The sequence below is a fragment of the Geospiza fortis genome, unplaced genomic scaffold, assembly GCF_000277835.1.
Source record: "Geospiza fortis unplaced genomic scaffold, GeoFor_1.0 scaffold11, whole genome shotgun sequence".
NCBI lineage: Eukaryota > Metazoa > Chordata > Aves > Passeriformes > Thraupidae > Geospiza > Geospiza fortis.
The window spans coordinates 4,653,266-4,674,753 of NW_005054304.1; the positions used below are offsets into that span (position 1 = coordinate 4,653,266).

At 47.1% G+C, this 21,488-nt stretch overlaps 2 protein-coding genes across 12 annotated transcripts in view; both read left to right on the forward strand.

Moving 5' to 3' along the window:
* The window catches only part of SEC31A (SEC31 homolog A, COPII coat complex component), a 40,388-nt gene extending 25,800 nt beyond the window's left edge, over positions 1-14,588 (forward strand). For 2 of the 11 annotated variants that reach the window (XM_031066390.1, XM_031066391.1), the window contains exons 21-29: positions 1,078-1,170; positions 1,779-1,908; positions 2,913-3,266; positions 6,496-6,543; positions 7,995-8,053; positions 10,018-10,290; positions 10,684-10,803; positions 12,864-12,935; positions 13,838-14,017. In XM_031066390.1, coding sequence (XP_030922250.1) covers positions 1,078-1,170; positions 1,779-1,908; positions 2,913-3,266; positions 6,496-6,543; positions 7,995-8,053; positions 10,018-10,290; positions 10,684-10,803; positions 12,864-12,935; positions 13,838-14,017 — 1,329 coding nt within the window. Of the gene's footprint in view, positions 1-1,077; positions 1,171-1,778; positions 1,909-2,912; positions 3,267-6,495; positions 6,544-7,994; positions 8,054-10,017; positions 10,291-10,683; positions 10,804-12,863; positions 12,936-13,837 lie in introns of all 11 variants that reach the window. The other 9 variants (XM_031066393.1, XM_031066392.1, XM_031066394.1 and 6 more) reach the window with 9 other exon arrangements.
* Positions 14,589-18,190: 3,602 nt separating this feature from the next.
* SCD5 (stearoyl-CoA desaturase 5) overlaps positions 18,191-21,488 on the forward strand; it is a 30,374-nt gene continuing 27,076 nt past the window's right edge. Inside the window, exons 1-2 of the mRNA XM_031066479.1 lie at positions 18,191-18,196; positions 21,222-21,453. Of these exons, the coding sequence (XP_030922339.1) occupies positions 18,191-18,196; positions 21,222-21,453 (238 nt within the window). The remainder of the gene's footprint in view (positions 18,197-21,221; positions 21,454-21,488) is intronic.

A 21,488-nucleotide genomic window follows, 5' to 3' on the forward strand; every position in this document is an offset into this window, starting at 1 on the left:
AACCAGAATGGAGAGAAATTACATGTTTGAGTGTTAGGATACTTGCTTTGTTTGACTTCCTTTTAAGAAGGTGTGTATGCAGGACTTGTTCAGGCTTGAGGCAGCCTTTGTTTAACTGCTGTCCCAAATAGGAACATGTTCTTAACACTTGGATTCCTTTCGGCATAGTTTTGTTGAACCCTCTTTTTCATCTGAATAAACCAGGCATGAAAGGGGTAAAAAGTCTTTCAGATTCTGTGGCGATGCAGGCATTAGCAGTGGCTGTTGTGCAGCTGACTGCACCATCAGCTTAGCACTGCGTGGGGTTAGAGACACATAGCCTGAAGCCAGCTGAGCCAGCCAGGGCTGCAGGGTCACAGCTTTCCCTCTGCTTATATCCTTGAAGCCCAGCCATGTGTTCTGTGTTGCCCACTCCTTGCTCAGGAATGTGCCAGGCCCAGGAAGTTCTTGATTTCTGTCCCATCAGAAAGGTAGGAGTGGTTGTATGGACTTGAAGCCGTTTGGAGTGGCAAAGAAGGAAGATGGAGGAAAGGAGCTATGGGAGACTGGCTGGGAAGCAATTACCATTAAGATGTGTATTTTTGCATGTGCAAGAGCTGAATATCAGTTTTTAACCTTTCAAAACTATATTTTAACCTTTTAAATTCATCTGAAGCTCAATTTGAACAGATTCCTTCTGTGTGAGGCATATGTTTGAATTTAACATGGAACCTGGGGCTTGCAGCTGTGGTTAGTGATGCTCACTGTCATGGACCAGTGCGGGGGGGAGCTTCTGCAGTAGGAGAATGTGATGAGAGATGGAGACCTGGCTGACTGGCACACATAACACTGCACTTGCTCCACAGCCTACTGCAGCTGCAACACTGTGCTTCGTCCTCACTCTGCAATTCACTTTGGCTCCAGTGATTTTTGTCTGCCTTGAATGCAATTCCCTTCTTCCTCTGAGATTTTATGGCTGTTACAAGTGCCAGCATGCAAACCTTCTTGCACTCACTTCTTTGCATCTTGATTTGTGAAACCCTTTAGACTTTTTTATTGTTTTGTTTTCCATGATTGGTATTTCTTTGTTCGATTCAGGTTAGAATTGCCCCTACTGTCACTACCTGGAGTAACAAAACTCCTACTGCCCTTCCCAGCCATCCTCCTGCAGGCTGTCCCTCTGACACACAGGTATAACCTTCATTATTCCTCCCTGAGCCTCTGCTCCACCCCAGTGTGTCCCTTGGTGTAATCTGTATTCTTGGCACAGTCTGTACAGATAGATGGATGGGGCAGCTCCCATGTGTGCTCTGGTTTTACTCCTCTGCATCTCCTTACTTTTCTTTCACCAATGCCCAGAGGAGTGGCACTGGAAAGTCTTGAGTGGGAGCTCAGTGTGACCTGAGTCTCCCCAGCTGTTGCCCCACAGTGGAATATCTGAAGTATGATTTTTCCTTTCCCCCTTTTCCTTGAAGATCAGAAGCTGCAGAGTTACCATTTAAGTTGAGTTGAAAGATGGCAGGGAGCTCTTCCTTGTGCAGGCAGGTGTGTGCTGCTCTGCTTGCTGCTGAAGTCACTGCACATCCAGCTGTGCTTTCAGTGCTGTGCTGGGCACCCTGAGGCACTGGGGTGGTTGGAGGCATTTGCCCCTGTGCTGTTGATTCCCTTCTTCCAGGGAATATGGTTTCAGGCCTTGAAACGTGAACTCATCCTTTTGCTGCAGTTCTGCTTCAGTGCTGCATTACCATTACTAATGAAATCCCATCTCTCCCATTTTTCCTGTAATTTTTTTTTGACAGGGGGACAACCCACCTCCTCCAGGGTTTATTATGCCAGGTGTTGTTGGCCCCAGCATGCCACCCCAGCAAGCCACATCTTCCAACTACAGCATGTACTCGCAAGCAGGAACGCGGCCAGCGTACCCACAGAGTGAGTAACAGCAGCCTCCCCTCCCCCTGTCCATCCCACCCAACTGGGCCAGCCCTAACTCAGGGATAACCCTGAGTCCCCTCCTTGTTGGTGGCAGTGTTCAGACCAAGCCAGTCCCACAGTTCTTGCAGGGTGGGGAGAAAGGTGAGGTGACATCTGAGGGTTGTCATTTGTTGGTGGGGTGCGGGCATCAGACACCCTCTGTCAAACATTCCTCCTTGCTGAGGTGCCTACTCACAGCTCTCAGACTCACTGCTCAGCTGGCCTGGCCCAAGGTTGTGCTGGGGTCAGAGACTCCAAAGTCTGAGTCCTGGGAAAGCAGCACAGGCCTGGCAAAGAGAGACGCAGCTCATCTGTGTGCAGCTGGGCACACATTCCCCATTGGGACTCCATGGCAATGGGAGAGGGGATGAGGAAATGGGGGCAGTAGTAGAGATGAGTGAAGAAGGGGGCAGAGCCCTGGCTCACCCAAAGCCAGGGACTGAAAGTGCTGGCATGAAGGAGGAAAAATGGCAGTAGATGGGCAGAGGCAGTGAAATCAGGCTGCAGGACCCACAGTGAAAGACTGTGAGCTTACATTCCCTTCCAGAGTCTGTATTCATTTCCTTGGGCTAAATTTTCCCTTTGTGAAAACCTGGGACAGGGCTTTCCTTTCTCTGAGAGCCCCTGTGAGGACTGCAGTGGTCCAGAAGACAGCAGTGTCCATGTGTCCAGCCCCACCCCAGTCCATCCATGTGGTGTCCAGCCATCATGGTGGCTCTGGGCTGGAGGGTGTTTGTGGGAGAGCAGCAGTCCTTTGAGCCAAGGCCATCCTCTCTGTGCCTCCCAGTGGCAGGATGGGGATTTAAGCAGAGTTGTGGGAGCCAGGATTTGGCTGGGCAGGTAAGTGGTTTTGGGGGGTAAGGGCATGAAGAGAGGAGAGTCAAGTGAAGAAGGAAACAGAGGCAGATGAAACCCGCTGCTCTGTTGTGAACTCACTGACTGTTTTTTCTCCCTGTTTGTAGCATATCAGGCCACACAGCAGTACTCTGGAACTGGGGGACCAGCTCTCTATCAGCCTCAGCAGCCTGTTGCTGCCCCTGCTTCAGCCTCTTACCCCAGCCCTGCCCCTAACACCACCCCCTCCTACCTGCCCTCTGCCCCTGCCCACTCCATGCCCTCCCCGCTGTACCCTGGGCAGCCTCAGCCCTCCCCAACCAGCCTGAATCCCATCTCTTCCTTCCCTGTTCCTCCCTCTGGCACATCCTTTCAGCATGGCAGGCCAGGACTTCCAGCAACTCCTGTGGGTTATGCATTACCTACTGGACCAACAGGTACTCTGCCTGCAACCAGTGACCTTCCTGCATCCCAGAGAACAGGTCTGCGCTTGGACAGGGGGCAGGCAGGGAGGAGGGAGGGGTTTGCTCTTCACCCACTCAGATCAATATGCACTTCTTGCCTTGTGAATGCTCTGTAAAAAGTTTGCTTTTGCTTAGAGATGAGTTCAAAGCATTTCTAAACCACATCAGCAGCCCTGTGCATCTGTGGAAGGGCTGTGTTGGTGCACTAAGCAGCATGAGCAGTCACCTTTCTCTGGGGAGCCAGACCTTGCCACTGTCACAGAGCTTTTGTCTTGCCCAAGACAGGATGCTACCACAGGCTTCTTATGAGGCTGTTGTATGCCATGGATGGATCATGGCTCAGTTTTAATGTTGGTGTCAGAGCCTGCACTGTGACTGGAGAGCAAAGTACAAAAATGAGCAAGTTTTCCTAATCACTGCAGACAGGATGATCCCAATTCTCCTCACTGAACGATTTTGCAGATGTGATTTGCCCATGTCCCTGGTTCTTGAGCAGCCTTTAAAGCCTGGATTGGCAGCATATTTAATTCAAACAGCATTTCCCAAAGCATCAGCTCTCTTTCATTATTTTGTACTTAACCTGTTACTGCAGTGGGATTTACTGAGGTTATGATTGCCTTAAACGAGAATCAGAAGTGATTTAGAAATGCTTTTACGTGTCTCTTCCCTGAATGTCAATTAAAAGCATGTGTGTGTGGCTGACACTTGGAGCATGTTGGAGCACGCTTGGTGAGAGAGCACTGCCTGAGGTGGGGCTCCCTGTCTGCTTGTGACTGCCTGGGTGTCACTGCTGGGGGACAGTGACCTCGCCTGCCATGACAAACCTTCCCTTGGCATCCTGTGAAACAGCAGCTTTGCATGTCAGACAGTGCAGGAAGAATCAGCAGTTCTTTTCTAAACCTGCTCATGAGCACCCTTCACATCCAGGTGGTCCAGCTGTGAAGAGTCAAGGAGCAGATCTGGGCAGCAGAGAGTACAGGGAATACTGGGCAAGATTTGAGGGATGTTTTGGGCATGTCTGTTTTGCTGACACTAACGTGCCCACTGTCATTCCCTCTCTTATTTTAAAAGTCTGTTAGGGGTGATGCAGTGCAAAAAAACATTTTGCCTTTGGCAGCATGAATCCTATGAGTAGGTGCTCCTGGTGATGTCCTTGAGGCTGGCAGCTCACAATACTCCCTTGTGTTTGGGGGAAAAGTGGTCTTTTGCTATGTCAAAAAGTAGGACTGGTGTAGGACTGCTAGAGTTGCGAAGGGAGAACAGGCCTTTTCCATCCACCATGCAGCCAGATTTGGAGTACTTTCTGCTTTTGGAGGTGCTGTAGTGTGATCTCTCCTGACTCCACGTTACAGGGCATGCCAAACTTGAATTTCTAAACCAGAGGAGTTATTAAATTGGAATGAGGGAGAGGTGTTGGATAGGGTTCTAGGCCTGGCATGTCAAGCAGCACATTATAAGACAGACACCATAGCTTCTGCACCTCCAAATAAATGCAAGGAACAAGAAAATTGTTCTTTCTCATCCATTTTACTGTTCAACTTGCATCACTGGCAGGCACCTTGGATCTGCCGCTCACTGAGTTTCTTGCAGTGACGTGACATAGTCCACGTGGCATGCTCAGAGTGAGTGAAGCTCTTTTCAGAGTTAAAAGTGGTTCACATTAGGCTTTTTATCAAACTTTCTGAGAACTATCAATGCTGCTTCTGTTTGTCAGCAGCTGTGGTGAGCAGGGTAGCCAGTACAAAGTGTCAGACCTTCAGGAACCCAAACTTGGGCATCCTCTCTGATTTCTGCAGCCCTAGGCTGAAATGCAGGGGACTGCAGGGCATATTGAGGTGCTGAGCCCAGGATGGCTCATGCATACACACAAGTGATGATTGCAGCTGGAGAACTATGGAAAAAAAGATGAAGTGTGTCTGAGGAGCACACTCTGTTCTCTTCCAGGGTTTAGATTGCACCTTTCAGAAAGCACACCAACAAGAATGAAAAAACCTTTGTTTTCTAAGTGCAGCAATGACAGTGTACATGCTTAATATGCTTAACCACCAACACACTTTGTGAGCAGCTGCACTGCCTAGTGGGGGATGCCTTGGCATGAGATCCTGTAGAAGCACTGAGATCTGCAGCCAGAAGTAGATCTCACCTGTAGCTCTGAGTGTTCTGGTGCAGTGATGCTGGTCCTGCTTTTGTGTGTGGTGCTCATCTTACCTGGGAACATCATGCTTCACTTTGCAGTTGTGACTCATTTAAAGGCAAGAATAAGGGAGGAAAGAAAAAAATATCTCCAATCTGAACTCTTTTCAAGAGTTCAGACCTGACCTTTGAACTGCCTTGGATTTAAAGATGCATGTAAAAAGGAAGAGTTCTATAAATATTCTGGTTTTTTTCTCAAAAGCACATAACATCAGTATGTTAAGCTGTACTTGAAGCTTCTGTAAGCGAGAAAAGCCCACATTTAATTTTATATTCAACCCCTTTCACTTAGTTTTGTGTTAGATCTTAGATCTGATCTAACTCAAGGGAGTTCTAATTTTCAGCATCTTGAATCTTGTTTGAAAATGCAATAGACCAATCCTGAGCTAAGGCAAGGGTTTCACCAGAAGTATGAGCAGGCCAACCCCAGGGACAGGAGTTATCTCATTCCCAAAGCTCCTTTCCTCTTTGGAATGCTGAGGGCTTTATTGGCTTTATTTGCCATTTGGGTTTGTTGCTCGGTGTGAGCAGGCAGTGTGTCATTGTGTGAGTAAAGCTGATGTGTGAGCATCCTCCTGTTGCTGGGCTGCATGCAGTTGAGAGTGTGCCTTGGTTTGAGAGAATACTTGGGAGATCCACCCTAAAGTCAGGTACTTCAAGCATCTCTAGAAAAGCTTTCTGGAATGCTAAAATGGTGTTCAGAAGATTGTGGCTAAGAGTAATGGGCTGTCAGCTGCACTGGAATAGAAAATGAGAGCATCAAAAGAGAGAAGAAAAAGGGCCAGAATGCTGCAACATTTGTTACAAACTAGAAACGCTGATTTACTGCGTGGAAAGAACAACAGGCTTGTTTTGGGGGAAGGTGGGCAAAAGTAATTTAATGGGGGGTTTGAACAAATGACTTGTCTCCAAGCTGGCATTTTAATTTGGTTAGGTGTTTTTTTCTGCTGATGCATGTTGTGAAACTAAATTGCTGGTCAAAAATGAAAGGCCAACTGCTTTATTATTTTTGAAAAAAAGTATTTTTTTAGTTATCTTTGCATTTTGTCTGCAGAAAGTCTACCAGCTCAAGACCAGGCCTCTCCCATCACAGGTGAACTAGGTACCACCAAACCTGAAAATAATTACAACCACTACATGAAATTAATTGAATGGACATCAATTATGCAAATGTTCTTTACAGAACATTAAGTGTGATGCTGTTTGCCAATTAGACTTTAATCAAACTGATTTTTAATTCCTTAATTGAAACCAATAACAATATATCGGAGTTTTTAACCACAGAAACAAATTCTTTTAAAATATTTTCATTTTTTAATGCAAATTATTCCTGGAAATTAACAGCAGTGACAGTCTGGGAGGTTTTCTTAAGGTCCTATTCCTATCAGTTAGACTCCCTATATCTGAAATACTCTGGGATTTTCTGGATAGGGAGGAATAGAGGAGGCTGCCAGGAGATGGCACTGCCTTTGGTTAAAGAGAAAGCAGCTGTGAAAGGGGTTTTGAATAGTTCATTTACCCCTTTAACATGCTCTGGATGTGGAACTTGCTTGACAAAAGCCTGGGAGCAAATGACATTTCGGATAAATTGAGCAAATTCTGCAGTAATGGTAACCTGTGCTGTCTAAGGTAAATTCATCATCTGCTGAGTGAAAAACACTGTGGTGAAAAAGTCCATTGAGCAGGGCTTTGGTTTTGTTGGCTTTTTGTGGCTTTGTGCAATAAATCCTGATTACTGGGGGGCTGCAGTTAATAATGCCTGGGTGTAATGCCATGGGCATAATTCCATGTGCTCCATGAGGAGCTGGGCATGCACTGATGGGAGCTTTGGGTGCAAATCTCACAGCTGCAGGGGGCTTGCTTCCTTGGGACAGCACAAGGGCTGGTGCAGAGCAGCACCCCAGCCTGGGAGTGAATCTGCTCACACATCCTCTGTGCTTCCAGTTGCAAACAAATCACCCCTGGTACAGAAAGCCAGGTTTTCCCACCTTCCTCAAGCAGCTCTGCTCTGATTTGGGGATGCAAAGCACCCAAAACCATGCTGTAGCTGGCAGGGCAAAGCTGGGTTTTTGGCTCTTTAGTGTTTCCAAGGTGACTGGGTGAACCTGGCCTGAGATGCTTAAGGCCTCTGATGCCTCTTCTTTTTGTGTGGTGTTTGTGTGGTGTGGCTGGGGAACTTCATGTACAAATATTGTGGATAAGCTCTCTTCACATACACAGTCTGTGTAGCAGAGGTTTTTGGGGCATGGCAGGCCCTCTTCAAAGGCATGTCTGCTCAAAGATCTTTTTTCCTGCAAGAGAAGAAAAAGCTAATTAGGTTATTAGCTTGGGAACAGTTGGTCAAGATCCCAAACCTTGCCCAGTGGGCACAGAGCCCAAAGGGGCAGGGATGTTGGGAGGCTCTGGCTGGCACAGGAGATGCTCTGGCTCTCAGGGAAGCGCAGAGGAACAGGCAGGTCAGGGCCATGGCATGGATCTGGCCCAGCAGAGCTTAAGAAGGCATCACTGCCCCCTTCCCAGGTACTTACAGTCTCTGTTCTCTTTCTGTCCCAGGGCCCCAGAACGGCTGGAATGACCCTCCCACCCTCAACAGAGCTGCCAAGAAGAAGAAGGTACTCTAGGAAGCCCTACCTCAACACAACTGAGTGCTGATCCCTTGAAAAACAATAGTTTAAGCTGCTGCTGGGAAACCTGTTGGCAGGAGAAGGGAAGAGAAGGCTTAGCAGCAAACAAAAGCTGCATCTCATGAGCAGAAATGGCCTTTCTGTCTCTCTAATATGCATTATCCCTCTCCAAATGTCTAAACCTCTAAAGAGATGGTGGGTTTTTGCTGAAGTTGTGGTTGTTAATAACAACGTTGTTCGTGGCTTGGAGCAAATACTTCCAACTGTTTTCATCTGCAGTAAAGCAGCAGAGTTTTGCAGGAGATGATACTTAGGCAAAATGAGGAGGCTGTGCAAATTGTTATAGATTATTGACATTGCTGGAGCTGAAAGCAATTTATCCTGATTAAGGGTCTGACCCTGAGAGATCTGTTGAGAGTAAGACAATTTCCATGATGGAGGTAATGTAGTTTTGCAAAATGGATTTAAATTGCAGCAGGGCAGGATGACTGGGAGCGCTTGGCGCGGAGCAGAGCGAGCCTTTTCATCCCCTGGTGCTGCTGTAGTCTGGAGTATCTCCACAGCCATCGGTGTTATCCACCACTCTCTGACCCCAGGAGGCAAGAGTTAGTCTGGAGCATGTAAAGTGTGGGGAGAACAAAACATCAGAGCAGCCAAGATAAGGTCTGGGTGAAGGCAAAGGCAGGAGCCTTCTTCACCCTTTGGGTTTTGGTCTCTGCAGTTCAAAGTGAAGCTTTTGGAGGCTGGATAGAGAACTCTTAGTGTCAGAATAACTGCTGGATAGAGAACTTAGTGTCAGAATAACTGCTGGATAGAGAACTTAGTGTCAGAATAACTGCTGGAGCAGAGAGCTCAAGAAGCAGCCTTGTGCACACAAGATTTTTGCTACTTCTGTTGTGTATGTGTCACAGCCAGAATTTCTGCCACAGCCAAGGCTTGCAGGTTGGCTCCGTCTAAATGAGGAATGTGTTTGTTGCATTCCCTCTTGGGTTTTTAACAAATCTGTCAGTCATGTTTCTATGTTTGTTTCCCTTCTGTCCACTGTCTAAGGGGTGGTTTAGGATATTCTAAAATGACTCACCACATGGACTGTTATAAAATAGAAGAAATATCTGGCATTTCAAGCCATAATTTTCAGCTGTTTTCCTCCTAGCTAACTTATTCACCACTCAAAAGTTTATGGCTGTGATTCATTTCTTTTATAATCGATTTGTTCCTGGATTGGGCTTTTTTTTTTTCTGTCCCAAAACACTAGCTCAATTTAGCATCATTCCATCATTCATTCAGGGTTCTGTAATCTTCCCTTTTTGTTTCCATGCACACCTGAAGAAATGTGCACATTCCCATGGAAGGCCTTTCTGTTGTTTTGATTCCTGCATGATGTGTAACAGAAGCCAGTAGCTCCTTTTGTTGTTTCTTCTCTGTACCAAATGTTTGTGAAAACCCCCTGTGTAAAGACTGGCAGATGCTCAAGGATGAATCTGAAATGCCCTGGTAATAATCTGCCTTAGTGCAGACCTGTGTGCCAGAAGCTTGAAAGGCTTTACTGGGGCATGTTGCTGGCTGTGACCTACGTACTGTACTGCATGGACAAAAATACACCCTTGAAAGTGAGACACAAAAGTCTAAATATAATGACCCAATAGTAAGAATAGATGTAGGTGTGGGTTAGTTTTCTCTTCTAATAGTGCTGTGGTTTGGAGGGAGAGTGGCTCTGGTTGGAGGTGGCTGCACTCAGCTCTTGTGGCCGGGGCAGGCTGGGCAGCACCAAGGCACTCACTGTGCAGCAGAGGGATGGCTTTGGTCAGCCAGAGTGACATTCTGTGCTGTCTGCCCCTGTTATTTCTGTATCCAGTGCTCCCAATTACTGTGGTTTGGGAAGTCTGTGGGAGCTGGGTGTTGTGCAGTGCCTGCAGCAGCCCCCCCAGCATGAATGCCCTGTTTTCCCCCAGGTCCCTGAGAACTTCCTGCCCCCGGTGCCCATCACCGCCCCCATCATGAACCCGCTGGCGGACCCGCAGGCCCAGATGCAGCAGCCCCAGGCTCCAGCACCTCCCAGCAGTGCGCCCAGCTTCCAGCCTGCACACCTCCCTGCAGGGCAGATGGTGCTGCAGGGGGGCTTCCAGCCTGCTGCCCAGCCCCTGGGGCCATCCACCATGGCACCCACTGCTTCCAAACCCAGCACGGAGGGGGCCCCAGGGGCCCCCATTGGCAATGCCATCCAGGTAAGGTGGCCCCAGCACTGCATGGGTTTGGTTGTCCAGCAGTAGAGCCTGCCAGGCAGGATCCTGTTGTCCAGGCTTTTCCTGTAGCTGCAAAGTGTGCTGTGGAGTTTCTAGGCACTGGCTTTACACCCAGGTGCTGGCATTTTGCTGCTGTAATCTCCACCTAGATGGCACTAATCCTATAGTCAGTGTGGGCCAACAAGCTGCTTCCTTCTGCAACTTTCACAGCTTCCCAGAGGGAGCAACAGCAGGTGCTGGTAAAGTCACCTCCACACACCCCCAGGGAAGAAATAGGAGTAGTGCCAAGCTGGGCAATAATGCCGCTCGGTTTAGCTGAGAACAACATGTGGGCACAGTGACCTGGAAAAGCCTCACCTGTTCTCTGTTGCTCAGCATGTGCAGGCACTGCCAACAGAGAAGATCACCAAGAAGCCCATCCCTGAGGAGCACCTTATCCTGAAGACTACATTTGAAGCTCTCATCCAGAGGTGCCTGCTGTCTGCCTCCGATCCGGTAGGGGATTTCTGCTAACAAACTCATTTCAAAGGGAAACAAGTTACCTGGGAAAGGGAAGGCTAACAGCTTTAACACAGCCACTGGAGCTGGATAGGAAAAACATTTCCCATGGCAGCCAGTACCTTGTAAATGAGCTATCCCTCCCAAAGCTTCTCATTTATTGCTGATGGCCAGTAAATAACATGGCACCACAAAGCCCAGCTGCTGAATGGTCAGCTTGTGCCTGCCACGTGCTAAAAGGTGGTGCTGGTGGCATGCAGAGGGCTTTGTGCACTGAATTTGTTGTGTCAGCAGCACAGACTCGTGCTGTTGTCGGTTCAGTATCACTCAGTTGCACAAAATCCTTTATTTAAAGGCTGCAGAGTGCATATATATGTGTGTGTATGTGTTTGTATGTATATACAGGGTATTCTGTATTCCCTTTGACCTTTTCTTCCTCCAAGTGCCCCTTCCCCCAGACAGACAGAGAAGGCAAAAGCATTCCACTCATATCTGCACCTGGGGATTGCTTTTCTGCTCTGCCAACACATTTTGCTTGCTTCTTGTTAAGTCTCTGACATTTTTAGGCAGTGAAAGTGTTTCAGTCCACAGAGACAGGAGACACCACCCTGACTGTACACATCAGTTGTTGTCAGAGCAAATACAGGCACTGCTCAGCTATTGTATTCTGAAGGGGAAAGTGGGAACAGGAACTAAAGAGTAAGGAGAACAGCAGTTTGCACTTCCACCAAATTTGGCTGGAGAGATGTCTTGCTGTTTCCTAGACACAATTTATTCCTCTCTGTCCTAGCTGACCATCTGTAAAATGAAAATAGCATCTACACCTTTTCAAAGCATGGGCTTTGAAACTCATGTTGTGTGGTCATGCATCTGAGAGTTAGGCAGTCCAGAAGAACTGGGGGTTTCTTACCTGCTCCTCCTGGGGGACTTTTTCCTTAGATATCTCAGTTCCTTGATGACATAACTGCTGCTGAGGAGTTTCTGCATGTGGCCCAAGATCCATGTTCTGTGTTCTCCTTTATGCCATCTGAACAGCTTTCCCTAATTTCTAGCACAGCAAGCAGCCAGCAGTTGGTCTTCACCCTTGAGCTAGAGCATTCCCACAGACTTTATTTTCTCTAGGCAGTTATTTAATCCAGAGAAACATTTCCTCTTGCCAGGGAAAATGGCAGTTATCCTGAGTGCAGATGGATTGATGCACAGACTGATTTAGGAGGAAATTCCATTACTCTTGTGCACTGATGCCATTTCTGCTGCTGTTGACCAGCAGCTTTTTTGTGCTCCTGCAATTGTAACCTTGATGCTTTATTACTATTTTATTACTCTGGAGTAAAATCTACAATTTTAGATGTTGTTTTAAAAAAAGTGGATAAAAATTCATTTATCCAGCTGCTGCAGCTCCAGGTGAAATGTACTGGGGTTATTTTAAAAGCCTTTGGTGGCAAAATAATTCCAGGAACATCAGTGGTGATTTACTTTATAAAAGTCATGGAAGCACAAAGTGTCTGTAAGGACAGACTGGGTTAGGCTATTAGTTTTTCTGTTGACACTAAAAACTTAGAGACAAACTGCTGGCTTTACTAATCACATGAAGAAAAATATAATTAGGTTTTGTCATAAATGATGACTGAGTTGTACACACTTAGAACTGGAGAATCTGCATGTGCCAATAAACTCACTAGTGTTGCTGGATACTTCATTCAAAAGTAAGAATTTTGTCCAGTTATCACTGTGCTTTTTCAGTGAACCATAGGAAAAAAAATCGTGCTGCAACTCAGAATTCTGTCACTTTTCTTATGCCAGTGGGGTTTGCAAATGCCCAGTGGCCTTTGGGGTGCACCTCTGCAGTTTTCTATTTTCTGTAGACAGCTGAAGAGTTTACATGTGGAGAACTACAGTCATGTGGTCTTTCCTAGCAAAATCAGGTAGAAGAGTACAGAACAAAGAATCCAAATGATGTGTTAGGAATTTGATGTGCTGCATGGACCTATTTGCCATGGTATCAGATTGGTCTGGGATTCTAAAAATTGCTGTCCTTTGATGTGTTTGTCTTGCAGCAAACCAAGAGGAAACTGGATGATGCAAATAAACGCCTGGAGTTTCTGTATGACAAACTTAGGGAACAGACAGTAAGTTCTGTTTTACTTCCCCCCAGCCCTCAGTCACATATAGCCAATGACTTCATTGGTGCAATACTACTTCTGCAGTATGTAGCAGGTGCTCATTTTTTCTTTGGAAGTGTGCTCCACATCCATTTATTGGAAGTTTGCATGGATTTCTTAGAAAACAGCCAGTTACTGTGCCTGACCCCACATGCCTGTGCAGACTTTACAGTGTTGTTTTGGGATTGTGTGATGAGTTTTATGGTGCTGTGCTGAGCCAAAGAGCAGAGCTCCTTGCAGCAGGCACCATTTCTTTGCTCCAGGCTGGAACTGAGACACACAGCCTGGGGTCAGAACAGAACCCAGGGGATTTTGATTCTGGAGGCTCAGTGACTTCACTGTAAGGCAGATGTGCAAGGACTTTTGAAGATCTGGTAATTTTTCCAAAGCCTTCCAGGAGGCTTTGGCAGAATAAAGGACTGTGCTTAAATGTCTTAGTACCTTAAGATTAGAGTGATGTAATCCTCTTGCTGTCAGGCTATGTTTGCTGAGCAATTAACTTTACCCAAAGGCATAAAAGCTCAGTAGGTTTTTCTGGTGCCAGGAGTGTGTCACAGCAGGTCTCCCACCCCAGGGAATTGCATCCAGGGGCTGGCAGGGAAGGCTTGCAGGGCATAGCAGTACTGCAGAGAAGGTCCATTCTGGTTGAAGTCTATTGTTAGACTTTTCAATGACTGCTCCCAGTGTGGTGCAGCTCTGAAGATGGCTATCCAAATAAAGGAGCGAAGTGCTGCACCTTCCTGAGAGCCAAACGCCACACTCAGAGTTTCCTTTCCTAGTTAGTTTCCTTTCCTAGTTAGTTTCCTTTTCCCTTTCCCCATTCGTTTCCTTTCCTTTGTGCTGACCTGCCTTGCCTGCCTTCCTTGCAGCTCTCTCCAACCATCATTAGTGGCTTGCACAACATCGTGAAGAGCATCGAGACGCGCAACTACCAGGAGGGGCTGAACATCCACACACACATCGTCAGCACCAGCAACTTCAGCGAGACCTCTGCTTTCATGCCAGTCCTCAAGGTTGTCCTCACCCAGGCCAACAAGCTGGGGGTGTGAGGTGTACCCCACATTGCCAAGCCCTGGAGGTTGCTTTCCCAAAGAAGTGCATTTCTGCGGCAGACATGCGGGAAATGGACTGAGCGCTCGTCCTCGCAGCATGGCGCAGTAGAGCTGACAAATGGCATTACACCCTCCCTGCAAAGTACCTGGTTCTAGAAGGGCTGTGGAGCCCCTGGTGCTTTTCTTCTTATTTTAATCCTTTTCCCATCCCTAACCATTCTCATCTACAAATAGTATATTTAATGGGTGATGTCCCACGTTGTCAATTTTTAGGTGCATGTTACGCTGCTAAACAGTGGCTTTTAATAACAGATGTATGTGTTGAAACAACAAGATAGGTTGTGTATTGGACCCTAAAACAGATTCTTCCCTTCCACCCCACTGTTCCTTATCTACCAAATTAAAAACAGTCTGATCATGTTACAAGTGTATTTGGTCTTTCATTTTATGAAGCTGCTTGCAGTTCTGTTATTACCATTTACGTGTTAAATAGCTTAATTGTGCACTGGGGAAAATGAGCAAAATAAAAGCTAATGTGTTATTTTCAATAAATGTAAATTTATTAAAATTTGTCTCTGTGAAGTGCAGTGGAGGGATTTTGAACTGGAGTACAGTGGGGCTGCTTCCTGTTGTGTCCTGGGCATGAGAACACTTTCGTTTTTCCTCTTTTTATCACTAAAAGGCCTGTGTAGAACACAGAAAGATAAGCAGTTGGAAGAAATGTCTGGGTTTAGGAAACAAAAGCAGTTTTGCATTAACCTATAATATCAGTCCTTGTGGAATGTAGATTTGGCAGTGCATACTGCAAGAAATAATCTCAATGTCAATCACTGCTGACTTCTGTGACTTCAAAGAGATTTGTTAGGCAAAATAGTTTTATTTCCTTTCCAGCATTTTCTTACTTCATAAGCTTTTAAAATTGGTGAACACGAGGCTTCAACTTGGAGTTACCTTTTTTCAGGAGTTAAACAACACTTGGAGTAAATATTTTGATCTAGGTTTTCGGTTTCTAAGCAGTGTTATAAGTGTTCTTGTGTAAGTGTACTTATAGCAGTGTATTCAGCACCTTTGTGTCTTGACTCAAGGTTGAAAAGAAGTTTTAAAAGAAAGAACACATGCAAAGGTAAACAGGAATGAAATAAATAACAAAAACCTCAACCCTCAGTAGGGTGCAAAGCGGCTGGGCTGGCCTTGTGCTTTCTGCGATGCACTGCTCAGCAAGGAAAAGAAAAAGCAATCTCAGTATTTCAGGGCCAAACCAGCAGCTAGGAGGTCATGCTAGAGGAATTCAGGAGCTGGCCTTGCATGTGCTCTCCCTGAATGTTTTTGGGAGTTCTTGACATGGAGCAGGAGTGGGGGCATGCACTGGCACTTGTGAAGGATAGACAGATGTTCCATATTTTGGGGAGCTGCTGTTTCTGGCAGTGACAACTGGGGAGACTGATGGTGGCAGAGGGGCATGCCCTCCAGTAGTTGCAGGGTTCTGGGCAAAATCACTGCTCATAAGTTGGGAAGCTCATAAGTTGGGAACAAGAGCAGCAGGATGTGAGAGTAATTAGTTGGGAGTATCTCCTGTGAAAGCCAAAGAATGCTTAATTGACACAAACCTTCATCAGACTTGCATCCATGTCAAAGAGGATGCCAAATGAGAAGGGACTCAGCAAGGCACACATGCCAGGGACAGGACTGAAGAGTTTATTTAATGGGAAGAAATTAAATAAATTTTGCTTGTTCTCCTTGTGAAGAGCACAGGAGAATCAGGTTGATTGGAACTAGAGAGCAGTGTCACATGAGAACAAATGTGGTATGAGCTGGCCAGGTGTAGGTTTGGTCTGAAATTGAAGTGGTCAAAAATGAGACCACCAGATAAGAGGGAAATGAGGAGGGGTTTTGAGGTGATGTACCCTAAGAGTACCCTGATGATGCACCATGGCCTGGACACTGTCAGCAATGGAGTCATCTCCTCTCCTTGCTGGAACAAAAGCTGTCTTCCACTTCAGCCATTGTCAGGAGCTCAGGACAGGAAAACTGCACTGCCCAAGTGCATAATAGGAAGGGATGCAAAAATCTGCTGCTTCCGTCCTGAGAGCAGCCGAGATGAATTATCGGTTGTGCCGCCGTCTGTTCATATCTTCAAGGAATGCCAAGCAATTAGCCACCCATCTGATGGGATAAATGCAAATGGCCATCTTCATTTACAGAAGGCAATGAAGCCCTGCCAAGTTAGGCTGGTAAAATAATTCGGTCCCAAATAGCCTAATTTTGATCTCACTGAGTGGGAAGAGATTTATACCTTTGTAACACCACCCAAGGCTGCAGAGTTACAAGAAGGGATGGAAGGAAATTCAGGGATGTAGTCTGAGCAGCATAGGTGTTGTAGCACCTTGCTACTTCAGCAGCCACCATCCAAGCAAAAGGGCCAGCAGGACAGGGCAGAGTTCATGCAGTTGTGTCCTGTTTGCTGGAAGCAGGTGGGGATGTAAGAGCAGCAGTACTGCAGAGAGGCCTGGCTGCAGGCAGGACATCCAGCTTAAGCACTTGAGTGAAAGCCTTTTTGTGCCTGTAAAGCTCTGTAATGGATTTACTTTAGTTTTGCTGGCAGAGGTCTGAGGTCAGCATTAGGCATGAATGTTGGAGATTGTCTTTAGCTGCTGCTGCCTTTCTAGCCTGTGCACAGTGCACATCAGATCTTTCCTGTGTAGCACCTTCCAGATCACACACAGTTCCCAAACATGAAGATTGGGAATGTGGGTTATAGTAAAATGCAGGGAGCCCCCAGCACAGGGAATGATTGGCATCTGACTCCATTGATTCAGAATGCTGAACAATTGCTTTATTAAAATGATGCTATATTACATTATACTATATTAAAGAGATACTATACTATATTATACAAAGATACATACTAAAGAAAAACTTGTGACTCCTGACAGGACACAGCTTCAAGTGATTGGTTAATTAATATAAACAACCATCACCAGAATCCAATTACCAAACCCCTTCAGGTAAACAATCTTCCTAACACATTCCACATGCGCAAAAACAACAGGAGCAGCAAGTAGAGATAAACATTCTTTTCTCTTCTTCTCTCTGTGCTTCTCCAGGAAAAAACCTGGGAGAGAGAATTACCTCTCTCTCTCTGTTCAGAGAATGTGAGTGCCACTGTGGGTTTACTGCATAGTAACAGTGTGTCACTCAGCCTTGAACAAGGACCAAGGTCATCGCCACAGGATACTCAGGAATGCAATAAATACTGTACTGATAAAAGGAACAGTGTCACTACGTCCAGCCTTAAATGGGTAATCCCCCAGCCTTGACTTGCTGTGCACTGGGTTGATCATTCCCATGTTTCCTCTGGAGATCCTGCAGATCAAACATCCTGCAGATACAGCACCAAATGGCCAGTCAGCGTGGATATATGGATACATGTAATGCAATCCTCACCCAAAAGAGGCTGAACTGATTAAAATTCCTCTGAGCTTTAGAGCTGCAAGTTATCCAGAAGAGCATCTAATTATGAGGGGATTTATTAAGAAGCACTAAAAAGCTGCAGCTGACCTTACCCAAGAAGTTCATGCCTGCCTGGACAACACACAGAAGGCTTCTTGAAAAATTGTTGCACAAATTCTTTGCCAGGTACCGAAGAAGCACTTCAATCCACAAACATTGATCACGTATTCCTTGTCCCTCTGATGTTTAAGGCTTTGTTTCCTTCTCCACTTAAAGTGTTCATTTGAACAATGCTTTGGGATCATTATTTTTCATGGCAAGAGAAAAGAAAAAGAAAAGAAAGGCCACTGTTGACAACATATTAAATAGCTCTGCACTGAAATGTGATGGTAGCAGGCAGGACTGAGTACCATTAAAATAAACTCAATGTTCACATGAACCATTCACCACCTTTCATCACCACTGCCCTCTTTCTTTCTTCCAGGCAGAGAATTCTAGAAGGATGCTTAAAATATATCAAAAACAATCTTGGGTTGAATTATATGCTCTCTGCTGACTCAGTTGCCTCAGGAGGTGTAGTTAGCAATTAATAACTACAGACTAATGTGTTAGTCTCAGCAGACTAATGTGCTTTGTAGCAATATCATTCTTTAAGCCACGCTCTGCTGGGCCCAGGCCCATCAGGAGTCGAGGCCAGTGCTGCACAGAGACCCACTTGGGATGGAGGTAAGCTGGTGTGTGCCCGCCTCCCCTGCCACACCACTCTCAAACCCTGGCTAAAGCCTCCCTCTGACCTCCCTTGGGTGGCTTCCTAAGGCAGGAAATCGTCAGGTCAAATAACTACTGGACAAGGACAAATAAATTCTGGAGCTATGCAACATTAGGGGTCAGGTTTTGCTGTTTCTGAAACCTTTGTGATAACAAAGTCATGAAGACACAAAGACTTTCAGGCCCTTGTCAGTCTCAGCTCCAGAGGAGCATCCAGCCTGGCTCACCCCAGCGAGGCAGAGAGCCCCTAGGCCTGGTGTTACCCGGCAGTAAGGATTTTTGGTGGCACAGGCATCCACCTGAGGAGCTGCTGCTGCTGCCCCCACGGGCACTGACACACAGAGCACAGCAGGGGCCATGCACAGCTGTAAGTGGATTCCCTGCAAAGTGAGGAAAGAAAACAGGCTTTGGCTAAGAGGCAGTACCTAACCCCGAACCCCTGCAAGTCCATGAAGTTTTCTGCTGGAACAGGAAGCTCCACAAGATGTAGGTCTTTATCCTTTGTTCTCACATTGGTTGTGGGACACTCAGCTGTGCTGGCAGAGTAACCTGTAACCTCCTTGCTCCCAGCAGCACAGAAGTATCTTTGTGCCCAGAGACAGCTGTCCCCATCAGCAGAGGGAATGCGCCAGCGAGGTGTTCCCAGGCTGGTGTCCAGGGCAGCATTTCACACCTCAGTGCAGATGATGGATGAGCTCTCTGTCAGTGGTGAGGCTGAGAGGATGGGTGCTCACTTGTGGGCGCACTGAAGCACTACTCAGAGCCTGCGCCAGTGTGTTCAGCAACCTGGTGCAGCATTTCAGGCAGGCTCAGTCCCGGGGGGAATCACACTCCTGCCTGCTTCCTGAGAGTGGATTTGAGTCTGTAGTCCAGCCCTCTCACCCAGCAGTGAGATTTAAGCAAGACCTGTGTGAGGCAGACCACACAGTGAGATCATTTGAAGCCGGTGCACAAGACAGGAACAAGAACTACAGACAGGTCCCCTGGCCCACAGCTCAGTGCCAGGTGCCCCTTTTACCTGCACAGAAAAGGCATTGTTGCAGCAGGGGAGGCCAAACTCAGGCATGACAACAGAAAGTCCAGCTGGAACTGCCAGCAAAGGCAAGATGGAAGCTTGCAGACAAGAGGGAGGCTGTCACCTTCCTCTCAAAACACTGCCTTGAGTTCTCCTTTTCAGCATGTCTACATTCACCATTGGATACAGCAGACAAAACCAAGTTGTTTCCAGACCTCTGAACCACACTCAAGCTTTTTTCCCTTTTTTTTCTTCCAGACTTGCACATCCTTTGCTTTTAAAAATATGAACTCAGGAATGTTTACTGAGAAAATCTCCTTTTAACTCAGTTGCTGTTTTGGTTGCAACTCCCCAGGTTTTTTGTCTCTAGGCAATTCTGGCTCACTGAATGTTTTCCAATATTATTTTTTTACCAAGGGAAGTAGGATTCAGATTTGCAAAATATTTTCTTTGCATTTCTGGGTACTAGCAAGGCCTTAATCAGAAAGTCCAGACCTGTCTCTACAACATGTAGTCCTGACATTATGATTTGTGGTAGCCAGGTACCTTTATTTAAGAGTAGATGTTTCCACAGCATCATGTCCTAAATTTGCTGCTTCCCACAGCACTGCAGTGATCCTGGGACAAATGCTGATGCTGTCACTGAGTTGCCACTGCCCAAGCAGTGATTTCTGGGGGCAGGGGAACAGTGATGGGCTCCATTCATGAGGAATGACACTGTGCAATGACATTCTCAAAGGGGATACTTAGGTCTGCCTTGGGCTTCCTCTGTTCCTCCATCAGGACCAGCAACTCACGAGCATTAGGGACTGCTCTGGAGCCATCTGGGCTGGGTACCACATAATATCCCCCTTACAGTTTTGCTGCTGCACTTGCCAAGCTTTCTCTGCATGTAGCCAGCTTCACTTGGAGAGGGATTAGAGGAATTCTCCTTCACAGAAGTTACCCAACAGTCTCACCCTAAGCATCAGCACTCCCTACAACCAGAGGACCCATGGCCACAGCAGAGTATTTTTCATGTCATCTTTGTTCACCTGCCTTCCCTGCTGCATTGGCTACTCTGTAAGCAAACTGCTGGGAACTAGAGACAAATGTGGGGTATGAAACTTACAGTATTGTGTTCAAAGGCTCTCAGAGGGAACCTTCACAGATGTGTTCCTCAGTGACCTGAATTAGCTGGAAATCTGGCAGAGCAATTTGTATGTGTCTGCTTCTTGCCAGGGTGGCAGGAGTGTCTGTGGAAGGAAGCTGGGATGCTTCAGTGCCACCTACACCTGCACGAGCATACAAGACTGACATCTATCCTGTGCCATCCTTGAACAGTCTGCAAAACCAGGTCAGGATGAACAGTTACATCCTCCCTTTTCAGAGAGATCTGCTCCCTGGGTCACTGTGCTTCCCTGCTGCCTGGTAGCACTCCCATTTCATCCACCTTGAACCCTGACATTCCTGCATTAAACACTCAGGGCATTCTGTCCGTGGTGTGCAGAGGTGAGCTTAGGCTGTGCAGGTTCCTTCTCTGTGGTGTGGGGGATTCTTCCCCCACAGTGATGGAAAAATCATTAAAGGATGGAGTCTTCTCTCCTGCCTGCCCCAACATCAGATTGCAGAGTCCAGGCAGGAATATGAGTGTCACCTATTACATCAGTAGAGGGTACACTCGAAATAAACCTGAGAGTTGACCTTGGGCACCTGAAGGAGGTCAGGGCAGGAAAACACAGCACAAGTTCAATCACCTTCTTAGGCTGTCTTGGTGCAGCAAGTGAAGGATGTAGAAGCTGTAAATCATGGAAAATCTGGTCCCAAACAGGGCAGATCACGCTCCTGGGCTGCTCCCTCCTTCCCTCCAGTCCTCCCAGGAGCATTCAGCATCAAAAAAATAAAAAGAAAGCATCACAGGCAAGCGTTTTATCTGGAATCAGTGTCTGGTGCCTAATGCCTTAAACCGTCCCTATGCTGTCTGTGCAGGCTGTTCTTGCCCCGCGGCAGGTGAAGCACCCCGCTAGTGAGAGGGAGCTGCTTTCGCCGCCCGCTCCTCCGGGCCACCCTTGTGCCGGCGGTGAACTTGCCATTGACAGCGCCCCGGCATCCCCGGTGCCCCGGGAGCCCTTCCCTCCGCACAGCTGGCAGCACGGGCGGGACACAGGGAGGTGGCGGCCCCCGAAGCCACCGCTGAGCGCTAAAGCAATGCCGGGACGGGGTAAGCACCAAGCGAGGCCGCCCTCGTTCGGGGGT